General features: G+C 44.6%; 1 protein-coding gene across 1 annotated transcript in view; it reads left to right on the plus strand.

Annotated features, from left to right (window-relative positions):
* Positions 1-13,830, plus strand: part of LOC147630116 (uncharacterized) — a 58,497-nt gene extending 44,667 nt beyond the window's left edge. The window contains exons 14-18 of the mRNA XM_086811738.1: positions 11,145-11,243; positions 11,338-11,406; positions 12,722-12,787; positions 12,919-13,100; positions 13,182-13,830. Of these exons, the coding sequence (XP_086667864.1) occupies positions 11,145-11,243; positions 11,338-11,406; positions 12,722-12,787; positions 12,919-13,100; positions 13,182-13,545 (780 nt within the window). The 3' untranslated portion in view covers positions 13,546-13,830. The remainder of the gene's footprint in view (positions 1-11,144; positions 11,244-11,337; positions 11,407-12,721; positions 12,788-12,918; positions 13,101-13,181) is intronic.
* The last annotated feature ends 343 nt before the right edge of the window (positions 13,831-14,173 follow it).

Here is a 14,173-nt window from a genome sequence, read left to right on the forward strand (position 1 = left end):
ACCGCAAACTTTGGTGATCAGTTTTGACAACAAATTCAGCTCCCAATAAGTAATGTTTCCATACTGTGAGAGCATGAATGACGGCCAATAATTCCTTCTGATAAACATCAAGAGTAAGTTCAGCATTTTGCAATCTCCTGCTTTCAAATGCAATGGCATGTCCTTCTTGATTTAAGACGGCTCCAATGCAATTGCCACAAGCATCACATTCTACCACAAATGGCTTTTGCAAGTCTGGAATGATTAAGACTGGCCCTGTGATAATGGCATTTTTGAGCTTATTGAAAGCATTAATCTCAACCTCTGTCCATTTAAACATAGAACGTTTCTTGGTGAGTTCATGCAATGGCGAAGCAATCATTGCAAAGTGAAAGATAAATCTCCTGTAATATGAACATAGACCAAGAAAGCTTCGGACTTCATGAATAGATTTAAGTTCTGGCCAATCTTTGATGGTTTGGATCTTTGCAGGATCCATTCGTACACCATCCTTTGATACTATGTGTCCCAAGTAGTGAATCTCTGAAAGGAAAAATTCACTCTTTTTGGCGTTGATCATAAGCTTATGCTGCCTTAGTTCTTCAAAGACCACTCTTAAGTGCTTTTTGTGATCCTCCTCATTCTTGGAGAATACAAGAATGTCATCAAAGAACACACCTGTAAAAGTTCTATGATTTCTGAAAATTCGGTCCATCATGCGATTGAAAGTAGCCGGGGCATTTGTAAGACCGAATGGCATAACCAAATACTCATAGAGACCAAAAGAAGTGCGAAATGCTGTCTTATGTACATCCTGTGGCATCACTCGCACTTGATGATAGCCGCTTTTAAGATCAATGCGACTAAAACAAGATGATCCATCCAGCTTGTCCAAGATATCATCAATCCTCGGTATGGGAAACCGATTCTTGATGGTAATCTTATTTAATGCCCTGTAATCCACACACATACGGAATGAACCGTCTTTCTTTTGTACAAGAAGAACGGGTGAACAAAATGGCGAAGAACTAGGCCGCACCAAGCCTTTCTCAAGTAGTTCACCCACTTGTTTCATAATCTCTTCTTGTTGGCAAGCACTAACACGATATGCTGGCCTATTTGGAGGTGAATTCCCTGGAACTAATTCAATGCGGTGATCTTCTGGCCGTGAAGGAGGCATTACATTAGGTAAAGAGTCAGCAAAACAATCCCCGAATTCGCTTAAAAATTTCAGCCTCTCTTTAGTAAGAGTGTCCACATGTACATTACTGTGTTCCACATTATCACGTACAAAAACCAAGTACGAAGAAACACTCTTTTTCATTGCTTTATTGATTTGTATATGAGATACAACGGGGATAGTATCACCCGACACACCTGCATCTAAATGATGCTCTCTACCTTTATACATAAAAGTGATTTTGTTGGTCTTGTAATTCTTGGTAGGCTCAAGGCGTGCATGCCAAGGTTTTCCCAGTAATACATCACATCCACTAAGAGGGGCAACGAGAAAGTTCTCGTGGTCGAGGTATCCTTGGATATGCATTCGCAGCTTTCCAATAAGGGGTGTAACCTTCACATCTTTTTCCAGAAAAGCTGAACATGCATGAATTTCGGGTCCCATGTCACCTACTTCAATCCCCAAGGCAGCAGCCATATCAGTGGAGATGAAGTTGTCAGTGGAGCAGTCATCAAACATGAATAAAGCTGGCTGGTCTTTTAGTTGTCCCCATGCTTTGCATACCATTCTATGCATGTTTGCATGTCCCGTGTTGCCTTGTACATCATATACCATGTTGACATGCACTTTAGGCTCTTCTGGCTTCTTATTCTTGTTAGGGCATTGTGGAGAGATGTGATCTTTACTACCGCATTTAAAGCATTTGCCTTCACGAATGTATTGTACCCTTTGTTGAGGAGTCAAGCCATAAACACCCTTTTTCTGCCACGGTTTCTTTTCTTTTGCATTTTCAGCTCTTTGAGGGGGCTTTACATCCTTCAAATCTGAATTTTCAGCTTTGTGCATGGCTTTGAAATCTCTTCTAAAGGGCTGTCCACCCTTTTGCACATTAAAACCAGCTTTCTCCTTACCCTTGCCCAAGCTTTGGTCAATTCTAGATTGCACCCATTTGACATTAAGCTCTTCGGAAGCCAAGACCGAGTTTATGAGTTGACGAAGAGTTTGGTTTGGATAGATTTGTAGTCCTCTTTGGAAGATGGGTTGCAATCCTGACTCAAATTTCCTCTTCTTTTCTTCTTCAGTAACGGTCATGAAGGGTAACACTTCCATTAATACCTCCCAAAATTTGGAGACGTAAGAGGTAATGGATTGCCCTTCTTTTTGCTCCAACCTGTCCCACTTCCTGCATATATCCTGAGTAAAATTTGGAGGCAAAAATTGATCATAAAACTTTTGTTTGAATTCAGCCCATGTAGAAATGGTGTTGCCGGAAAGCTTCTCGGCCAACCACCAATGAGCAGCAGTGCCTTTCATGTACATGCCCACATGTCTGAGTTTTGATGATTCTGAAAATTCTCCCTCATGAAAAGCAATTTCAAATTGGGAGATAAAAGATAGAGCTTTGGTAGAATCATATTCTCCATGAAAATACTCAAACTTAACTGTTTTGTCACCTGCAGTAAATTCTTTAGTCTTCTTCTTCTTATGTTGATGCGTTTCCTCTTCATCTCTCTCGATTGGTTGCTTATTTGCTTCATTAGTAGGAACATATCGCTCAATTCCATCATGAGGAGGGGCTGATTTATGAGTCGGTTCCTTGAGAAGACTTTCATGAGCTTTAATAGATGACCTGTGGAGAGGAGAAACATGTGCGGTAGAGGCGTGATGAGAGGTAGCAGACGCCTCTTCTCTTTCCTGTCGCACAATAGATTTAAGCTTTGATGTTTCAGCTGCATGTTGATTCATAAGAGGAGGCTTTTTAAACCTAAGCCCTCCTTCCTTTCGAGTAACTACATCACCTTGTCCCATGAGGTAAGAGACAGCCATATCTCTTGGTTGAACCCCCAATTCCATGGCAACATTTTCCAATGCATCATTCACAAAAGGAGAATGCTTTGACACACGAGATACATGCCTTGACTGTGAGTCTTCATGCATATCCTTGAGTTGTTTTTGCATCATACATAATTGCCTTTTGAGGTCTGCAATTTCAGCCTGCATAGCATCATGTGCATCACTCTGTATAGCCTTCTCCTTACCTCGGGATGGCTGTCCCATATATACATGAGTTGCATTTCCTTCCCTTCTAACATAAGATGGCTGTCCGGCATGTGCAATACCATCATGTGACCCAAGAAAAACATTTTCAGCAGTGTATTGTTCATGCATTTGAGTATCATCATGCACATTGTCTCCTCTTGGCTTCACATATGTACTCTTCCTTGGATTTACATCCCGTGAAGTACCTGTTTGGCTCGCCATAATGCTTAAGAATGCTAACAGCTAGTGTAAGCTAGATTAGGACCGTCTTCCACACAGAAAGGAGGAAGATCCTAGGCTCTGATACCAATGAGATTCCCCCGGTCGGGGTTGAGCACAATCTTGGCAAACACTTAAGCTATTAACATAATTAAACAATTTTAAATGGCGCAACACAATAGAGTAAGAAGCTGAATTTTATTTTGCACACTGCACTAGGGCCGGAAAGGGCCGACCCCCCTTGTAATAGGTTTTATTATCAAGGAAAACTGTTACAAGCCTCACGGGCATTCACATGCCAAACTGTTCAAGTGCATCCATGATCATGAAAACAGCATTGCAAACAAATTTGTCGTAGACGATGGAATCCATAGCTTCACTTGAGAGTAGCTTCGTTCCTTGATTCCTTGAAGCTTGTCAAACGCAGCTATGCTCCACTGGCATCCATACACATACACATGTGTGTGCCAGGACCGAGACATAGGAGACCATATTGACAAAGCATTCGAATCTCAAATTGAAAATTGCTTGCAAAATGCTCTTACCAAGTATTGGACGATCAATGTCGAGCTCCACCTCCGTGCGGACGAACTACAGCTTGAATGTGACCGTTTTCCACTTCCGGCTGAAATTAGGGTTTCTGATTTTTAGGGTTTTAAGCAGGTTATATGAGTCCAAAATTGGGCATTTTGGGCTCTTTAGATGCCTATGAGTAAGGGGCACAGCTTGGTATGGTTCCCTCCAAAATTAGGGTTTTTGAAATTAGGGTTTCTGCAGAATTAGGGTTTCTGAAAATTAGGGTTTCAGCAGAATTTGGGGGCGGCAGAATGGTTAGGAGACTCCATATTCATTTAGAAGAGAGAGATAGAGTGAAAAGGTGAGCAACTGGAGGCTTAACTGTGAAAGGAAGAATCTTCAAGCTTTCCATTGGAGCTGGGAGCAAGAGGGAATGAAAATCAGCACTCTCACCAAGCAAAAAGTTAGAGAGAATAACAAAAATAGGCTCTCTTGAAGGGGGGCGCCTATTTCTAGAGAGAGAGTGTAGAGAGAGGCAATTTTCAAAATGAGTAATAGCATGGTGGCAGGTCCTCATACTGCCACCCAGTCCATAACCATCCCTTTTCCACACAAATTTAGTGGGAAGGGTGCCTGGACACTCGCCTAGCCGACCGGAAGGGAATTCTAGTCTATTCTTACTTATAGTTTGTCCGCCCGAGCTTTAATGAAGTGTGGACGCCCAATCTCACTTATAACTTGGGCGGACACACTTATTAAAGTGTGGACCTGCAAAACAAAGAATACATTGCTTTAACTCATAAAAAAAGTAAAGTGGTGTACTTACCACCTGTCTACAGCCCACAAACGAGGTCAGAATACAGTTTCACTCGCACGGTTCACAAGAGGGCGTCCCCTACATGTGAACTACACAAACAAATCTTGCATGCAATCAAATAGTTCATGCAAAGACAGGATTTTTAACTTGCAAACATGTTATGCAAGGATGCATTGAACAGTCTCCCTATTCATTTAGCTTGTAGTCCGTGGTACCACGCTCTGGATTTGGGCGCAGATACACAATCCCAACCCATATATCCAGCCTACTGGCTCTCGGTGTAGACATAAGTCCCCAACCATAAGATGCCAGTCCATCCTACAGAACTCGTCCATAGGCCTGAAGCGCAGAGAATGCCCAAATAGTGACACTAACCGGTCATTCAGGTCATCTGATCCAGGGAGAGGATAACGGTTCTTAATTGTCAGCTTGTTCAATCTCTTGTAATCTATACACATTCTCTAGGTGTTGTCCTTCTTTCTCCTAAGCAACACAGGTGCGCCCAAGGTGATTTACTTGGACAGATCTGGCCCATCCTCAAATAATCTTCGAGTTGTTTAGCCAACTCATCTTTCTCAGCTTGGCTCATCGTGTAAGGTGGAATACTAACAGGATGAGCACCAAGGATTAGGTCAATACGATGATCTACTTGTAGAATATGCAGCGGAGATGATGACTAGATCTGGGAACACGAGCAAAAAAGAACGCAGGCAGAAAACAGCACGAGAGATAGATGTAGGCGTGTAACTTTGCTCTGATATACACAAGAAGATCTCAAGTATGATACAATGAGGGGTATGGGGGTGGGGGCCTATTTATATGCCCCCACATGTGCAGTCAGCCTGCTGTAGGCAGCCGACTGTTTGCTGAATCTCCACGACCAACTAAAAAACAGCCAGTCGGCCAATGTATCAGCAGTCGGCCAACTCAGTAAGGGAGTCGTGGACCAGTGCCTTCAGTCGGCCAGCAACTGGGCCCTCCCGCCACCTCAGGGCTGTCTCCCAAGCCACAGAAAAATGGAAAAAAATAGGGAAAAAATACGGAGAGTCGGGAAAAATGATAAAACACCTCATAAGGGCGGGCACACCCACAACAAAGGCCCTTGTGTATAAAACTAGACAGGAGATGACTTCTAACACTCCCTCTCAGCTCCTGGCTGTGTAACCAACCACAGGGAGCTGGGGTGCCGCCTGAGCAAATCCTGAGAGAGCGACTTCGTGAAGAGGTCCACCGTACTGTCCTCCGTCGAACAGAACTCTAGCAAGATGTCATCAGCAACGATTTGTTCACGAACAAAGTGCCTCTGGATGACCATGGGTTCCTCCAGTGGAAGCCCAAACCTGCAATGCAACCTCTGCATCCTCACCACCTCACAAGCAGCATCACAAACAGCCCGGTACTCTGCCTCTGTTCTCGACAAGGCAAAAGATGACTGCTTTTTACTGCTCCATAAAAGTGCTCCTGGGCTTGAAGTAGATCTCCTCGTGTCCGGATCTCCTCCCCAAACCGAAAAAACGCAGGTAGAAAATAGCACAAGAGAGATAGATGTAGGCGTGTAACTCTGCTTTGATATACACAAGAAGATCCCGAGTATGATACAATGAGTGGTATGGGGGTGGGGGCCTATTTATATGCCCCCACATGTGCAGTCGGCCTGCTGTAGGCAGCCGACTGTTGCTGAATCTCCACGACCAGCTAAAAAACAGCCAGTCGGCCAATGTATCAGTAGTCGGCCAACTCAGTAAGGGAGTCGTGGACCAGTGTCTTCAGTCGGCTAACAACTGGGCCCTCCCGCCACCTCAAGGCTGCCTCCCAAGCCACAGAAAAATGGAAAAAAATAGGAAAAAAATACGGAGAGCGGGGAAAAATGTTAAAACACCTCATAAGGGCGGGCACACCCACAACAAAGGCTTTGGTGTATAAAACTAGACAGGAGATGACTTCTAACACTATTGTCCTTTCAGGTGGTAGTCCCGATGGCAGCTCCTTAGGATTCAGGAAATACATCTTGAAACGAATCAAGTATCTTCTGTAATTCTTTGCTTTCAAATACACTTAATTCATTGACATCCATAGAAGGTATGAGAAATGAAGAAAGTGGGATCAATACACAATGGAAAGCGGTATACAAAGAAGAATCCATTATATTTCTAAAATTAACTGTATTTACAAGAGGTCCCTGAGAGGGATGTATACAATCACCTAAAATACTATATTGGGTGTTCCTATGTTGAAAAGAAAAAATATGACTAGACCAATCTATCTGGACTTGAAGAGTCTTAAACCACTCAATCCCTGATAACAAGTCTACATGTTCTAGGTGCATAATATAGCATTCCAGAGTATCTTTGTAGTCATGAATCCGAATTGGTAGCATCTCCACCTTTCGATCCCATACTTGCCGACTCGCAGGTAGGCATACCTCATAGGTATGATCGCTGGGTGTTGTATCAAGACCCAATTTCTGCATAAGTTTGTAGTTAACAAAGTTGTGTGAGCTGCCAGGGTCTAGAAGAATGTGGATTCTATGGCCATTCACTTCTCCATAAACTCGGAGAAGATCATGCAAGCCAAAAACTTTAGAGTTGAACAAACAATCAGAACATGTACTAGGGCGAGAAAGTACAGTAACTGACGTACCTGTCAAAGACAACTGGTTAGCTGCCTTTGGCTCGGAACCTGCGTTGGTCTTTGCACTCTTTTGCTTCGGACACTCGTTACGCATGTGCCCTTTTTCTTCGCAGATGAAGCAACGTCCCTCCATCTTTAGCTTGAAAGCTTTAAGGAGACGTTTCTTCTTCGCTGGTGTCGAACTTGAATTCTTCGAAGGTTGGTCCGAAGACTTTCCTTCAGTCGTGTTAGCCATTGGTGCAGAGAACTTTCTTTTGTTCTTGTTCCCCTGCTCGATAACGGGTTTAGACTTGGAAGAGACCGTTGTATCATCATAGATACGAGCTGAATGAATGGCCTCGTCCAAAGTTCTGCATTTGTTATTTTTAACGTGTAAACGGTATGAGTCGGGTAAACCGGCTACAAAGAATCCCAAAAGAGTTGTGGGATCCATCTTCGTAGCTTTCATCTCCAAGTCCCTAAATTTCTGGAGGTAGACCTCATAAGTGAGGTGCTACGAGGTCATGGTCAAAGCTGTAAACCGGGCAACAACATCATAATCATCCTCTTTCTTGAGGAATTCTTTCTTGAAGTCATCTTTGAATTGTGCCGAAGTCGTTGGCTTAGGATTGAGTTTCTTCCACCAAAGCAAAGCTTTGCCTGAGAGGAAACCTCCTGCTAACTGGATCTTTTTTCCATCGTCATATGGATGGAACTGAAAATGGACTTGCCACTTAGGTAGCCAAGTGTCCACTATCTCCTTGGTACGTTGCTTTTGCTCGCCCCTGAACTGTACCGGAGTAATGTTGGGGCCTAAAGCAAAGGCCAAGGTATCCATACCTGAAAGAGTAGATAGGTAGTGGTCAACAGAGAGATGGAGTTCTGCAAAGCCTGCATCTGCGCGGCGATTTGTGCTTGACGTTCCGTAGAAGAAGCTTCGAGAGCCACTTTAAACTCTTGGAAATCTGATTTTGACACATAATCGTCGAAAAGATCGGCATCAATGTCGTCCGTAGCCGGCAAGCCTTCGCGTTCGATAAGGGGCTCCAACTCGGATTCTTGGGTCGACATCTTAAAGAGGGCTAGGGGAGAGAAAATTCGATCTTGCACAAGAAAAGTGCTAGAGAACTTGAGAGCTTGAGAGCTTGAGAGCTTGAGAACTTGAGAGATGTGTGTGTGTGTGTGTGTGTGTGTATATATATATATACATATTTTATTTTCTAAAAAAAAACACCTTTAAGCTTTAAATGGGTCTTTAAACCCTTTAATAAGGTTTAATTAAAAAAAAAACGAAAGCAAAGTGCATGTTTTGTTTTTTTTTCCAAAAAAAAAGAAAGCTAAAATCGACGTTGCAATGCTTCCGTGTTTTTCCTTCACCCACCTGGATTTAGTGCCGCCTAACGCATGCGTGGCTTGAAGTCTCTGCTGCCTGCGCACGTGTGCCTTCTGTCGACGCATAAGCGTGGCCGCCTGTACACGTGTGCCTTCGGCTGCTTGCGCGAGCCTGCGCCTAGGCTTGGCCGCGTACCTGTGCCTAGGCTTGGCCACTTGCCTTCCTAGGCTTAAGCGCCTGCCGGCCTATGTTGCCCACGTCGACAGTCCATGCGTGCTTGCGCGGCATGTACACCTGCACCCACAGCCCGTGCAAGACCCGGCCAACAGTACCCGACTGTGCATACAATCAGCCGGCGAACTCTCTCTCTCTCTCTCTCTCTCTCTCTCTCTCTCACACACACACACACACACACACACACACACACACACACAAAACAGCCGCCATGCTTTTTTGTTTTCTCTCTCTCTAAACTGTTCAAACAGTTGCATAACAACAGCCCTTCTTCTTGCTAAGCAAACAACCCTTTCTAGACCACCATCTCCATCATCACGGGTCTCTTCGATGAAAAAGCAACATACTAATTTGAAAAACAGAAGTATGCATAGACAAAGAACAGCAAGCTTCTTGAACTCATACCTTTTTTTCGACCTCATCTTCTCTATCTACCGACTTGCTCGTTCACGAGGCATGCTTTGATACCACTGTCAAAACCCCATAGGATCACCTCGTAGAACGCTCCTGATACGAGACTCGAAACTTGCAAACAAAATAAACAAACAAGAAGGGGGTGCAGGCCTGACTCACCTCCCAACCTTGATAGCCGTGGGCAAGCCCACAAGACTTGGCTGTCCCCACCGAGCCACGAGCTGAGCTAACTAGATGGACGTACCGACCAATCTCTACCTCGTGACGTCCCATACTGCCACGATGGATGATAGAGGAGAGTAGTCCACTGTGCTAGTCCCCCCTACATGTGGGAAGGACGTATGGCTATCTAATTGGCATTCTTGTCATCACGTCCTGGGCCCCATATCTCTAGGAAGTGCCCACCATAAGATGTGACATCCCCTTCATTTTTGTTGCTCCTCTCTAATCCCATTTGAGACAATTCAATCTATGACAATTTGATGGCATCATCATGGAAATCATGTGCAAAAGAGAGAGAGAGAGAGAGAGAGAGAGAGAAGAGGGGGGGGGGTGATTGAGTGAAGTGTGTGTGTTTTGAAATGCTACTTTGTGTCTTAGAGACATGTGTTTACTATGGGCAGCACTGTGTGTTACGTCCTGACATGCTTAGGGACGTGGATTAACCCAGGTTATGGTTAGGGCTTAGCTGGGGCGTAGGGACCTGGAGGGTTCACACGTGGGCTAAGGGCACTTGCAGGATGAGTTCTAGATTGGCCAAGAGCTTATAATTAATAGCCTAGGGCTAGTAATGGCTAAAAGCTTATAAATAAAGCAAGGGCCAATAATAGCCATGTTATTGCTATGTAAGTGACCTTGGGGGCACTTATGAGTTATTGAGGTATCCATGCGGTGCACAGGAGGGCTACGAGGGGCATGCAAGTCCTCATGGCCATGGAGCTGTAAGGTGGGTAGTTCGGCCTAGTCGTATGGTACGCCAGGTTGGGGCCATCGGTACCAAGCAGGTTTGCGGCAATCAGACCTCTGGCTTGGGGTGGAGTCCGGAGGAGCCAACATGAGGGTACTATCTTGTACATCCTCCATACCTCGGGTTCTAGCACTTGTCAAGTCTGTTTCGGCAAGAAAGCCATGGTTTCTCTGCATGGATGTGCGGGAAAGTAAGGAAGGGAGAAATCTCTCGCGCAGATGCGCAAGGATTTGCCCTCATGCAGGCTGGACAACAGCTTCAATAAGCACGTAAGGTCTTGATTCTTGCCCAAGGATTGTCCCCGCATGCCTGCAAGACAGTAGGCAGTGGCTAGCAGGCCTGATAAATCATCAGAAGCAAGTTTTTCATGGCTGGGACCTCTCAGCAAAGGTCGACCAGCAGAGAAAGTAGGCGGCCACAGAAGGGGGCAGCGAGGGGCAGACCTGAGGGGGCATGGATGACAGCTGGTAAGGAAGAGGAGCGCTCAGTTCAGGCCAACTCTGATTAAGCACCATGCCTAGGGCTGGCTAGCCAAGGGCTGTTAGATCAGGCCAGTCATGGGAGGTGTAGTGCGCAACCAAACCAGGAAGTACCGGCCTTGAAATATGGTCCATGCAGCTCATGGCAGGTGGCAGACGCCAGCAGGTGGTGAACCATGTAGATGCAAAGTGGCCAGAAGTGAGGGAGTAAACAATAAACATTTAAATCCCCCCTCACCTTTTCTTTAAGGGGCATGCATATCCATACAGTAATATATATGGGGTATGAATTGTTGTGTGTATAGATGTTAAGAGCATACTTTGGTCATGCTATCAATGTTTGTATCGTCATGCAGATTGTGGACCCCTATGAGCTAGCTGTTCTTGGTTTGCATCCGAATGTTACCGAGAAGTTACTGCAGATTTTTCAACGAGGGATAGTCGGTCAACATGAGGTAAAGGCTCATGCCTGTATTTTTCTGGATTCACTTTTTTTTTTTTCATTTCTACTTTTACATTTGCAATCTTAAGATTGTAAATCTGCTGTAGGTGGACATTCATGTTCTTGAAAAACTCAGGGAGCTGCCAGAGTCAGCTGCAGTAGCAGTGTTGGACAAGGTACTTCCATCCTGATACTGTTGTGAACATTCCATATTACTCCCTTGGTTGGTGGTAGGGTTTGATAATCAGGGGTGCTAGGATTATGTGGTGTAAGGGTATTAGTAGGGTGTGAGTCTTAACAGAGATGATTAATGCAATGAAAGACTTAATACAACACAAGCACACACTAATAACCTACAAGTAACCTATATTATGAATGAATGAAATCACAAGAGAAATGTCTGTATATCTGATGCAAAACTTTCCCCAAAATGTAACCTATCTTTGATGCAGCTTTCCCCCAAATGCTGGCTGCTCCTGGCTGTCTTCTACTTCCAATAGGGGCTTTCTGGTGGCTGAATTGCTGAAGATGAAGCCCAATTGATTGAATGATGATTTAAGTAGGAAGAGAAGATCCTTTTCTAGGCAATGGCCTACTATTTAGGTCGTGGTCTGGTTGGCATAACCTTATAATAAAGGTCCCAACTTCATTCATGTGGTTGCCCATGGCTGGCCGGCCCAAATTTGCGGTCTACCCATTGCTGCCTGACCTTCTGCTTTCTGCCCAACCAGTGCACACAGCCTGAAACGCCAGACTGGCCTGCACCCTCTAGCAGACCTGTTTGCCATTGCTGCCTGACCTTCTGCCTTCTGCCCAACCAGTGCACGTGGTGTTTGGAGCCTATGCGGGTGCCCACATGGCTGAACAATGCTGCTGTGATACCATGCTAGCATTCATGGTGCCAGGATGGGGCATGTGCAAAGAGAGATGGAGGTTCAACCCATGACTAGTCGATGCACAGAGAGAGAGAGAGAGAGAGAGAGAGAGAGAGAGAGAGGGAGGGAGGGTGGAAGGGAGATGTGACAAAGCTCAAGAGAGAAAGACTGCACAACTCAAATGATACTCCATGTTACCACCCAAGTACATGCTTTATAGGCATCAAGCCTTATCTTCTTACCAAATAAGGGTTGTTCACAGTGCTCGCACCAACTAACTCTAAACGACATTACATTTGTGACTATGCCACCATGTGGTGCAATGTGAGCGGTGGTGGGGCTCTCCTCTCTCTCTCTCTCTCTCTCTATTTGCTCTACTTGGTCCGTGAAAAAGTTGTTTATGTATTAGCGGAGTATTTGGCAAGGACCAAATGCACAAACAACCCTTGTATAAATAACAATTCCACCGCCCATCTTGTTCCACCCTAGTTATGGTGAAAACTTCCTCATGGAGCTCTTGAAAGGGAATATGAACTCGTGTGGGTGTGTCTTCATGTGAATCAGGGTGGAGGTGTTTGTTATTTATCTTGTTTGTTTGTTTTTTTTTTTGTTGCAGTTTGCATTGACAAACTTGACGGAGATCAGAAATAAGGGAGGATATTTGGCAAGCTTAATCAATAAGGTACCCACGACCTCAGTTTTGTTTTGTGGAATAACATTAAACCGCACATGAGATGTAATAAGTTAGGTCTTTTGTTTCTGAAGGTAACCTCTATATAGTATATAACCTGAAGAGAATCCCTATTTCTGCAGGGACGGAAAGAATCTCGTGATACAGGAAGCAATAAGGCACGTTCAAGGAAGGTCCCCTCAGGGCCAATTGGAAAGTCTTTGCAAGATGGGTCTCTTGGTAGTATTGGAGTCGCACCTTCTCAAATCTCAGCTTTGGATGGCTACAACCTGACACATGTTCCAACCGATTCTGACTTCTTTGGGTAAAAGCTTGGATGGCCTTGGTATTGTTTATACTTGGAAGTGTTCTCTCCTCATACCGCGTGTGTGTACTTGCCTCTCAGGTATGGTGGATCTTTGTCCTCATTGAGCATGGTTCCTACTCTGACTGGTGGGCTAACAGACACGCTTTTGTCAAGAGTGGGAGATGTCCAGCCTTTACCCTCTTACCGGGAAAGCTCGGCCGCTTTGAATCTTGGTGGCCTCGGTAGCCTGGGTGGCCTCAGTGGCTTGGGTAGCCTGGGTGGCTTTAGTAGTCTGGGTGGCCTTGGTACCCTTGGTGGTGGCCATGGAGTTGCGCCTCTTGAACACAGGCCCTTTAAGTTTGATCCTTTCACTGGAGAGGCTTTCAAGTTTGATCCATTCACAGGAGAGCCTTTACAACACACCAGCATTCCATCAACGCGGCTGGGCACTAAATTCTTTTAATTTGAATGTAGTTAACCTGCCCTGTATAACCCAAGTATCCATTGGTTTGGGCTGTTTTGTTTCAACGATCTTGCGGGATGCCAAATGTTAAATCTGCAGTTTGTTGGATTCAATGAGTAGTTTGTTTTGTACTGTGCAAGGTTAAACATCCATTGCTAGTTTGCTGGACGGTCTAACATGGTTTTACAGAGCTCTTTCTTGTTGGTTGTTCTACTGGCATCTTGTCACTCAAAATGTTGTTACAACTTGGCAAAGAATTTATGGGGAGAGTGGTCTTGGTGCTTCTTCACCTTGGAATTATTTTTCATGTTGTCTTTGTAAACCTCAACGGCTGAATTCTTCAATTAGTATGTCCGTGCGTGTTCAGATCTGGAGAACCATGACACATGGTGGAAGTGACAAGCAGGATTTTTGATTGATCTTTGAAGATATCATTTCATAAGTGACTTGGTTGTTGGAGGCCTCTTCAAAGCTCCATCCTCTTGGTTGTTTTGTTTCTCAAAAAGAAAAGTGGCACACCTGTGTGGATGTCAGGGTGACAAGGTTCTTCACAGTCACATATAAATGTTGTACTTTTGTGTTTGTAAATTAAGAGTAGTGGATTTTCATGGATTAACTTTACTCATTA

The sequence above is a fragment of the Cibotium barometz genome, chromosome 17, assembly GCF_041138505.1.
Source record: "Cibotium barometz isolate CiBa-2024 chromosome 17, ASM4113850v1, whole genome shotgun sequence".
NCBI classification, from domain to species: domain Eukaryota; kingdom Viridiplantae; phylum Streptophyta; class Polypodiopsida; order Cyatheales; family Cibotiaceae; genus Cibotium; species Cibotium barometz.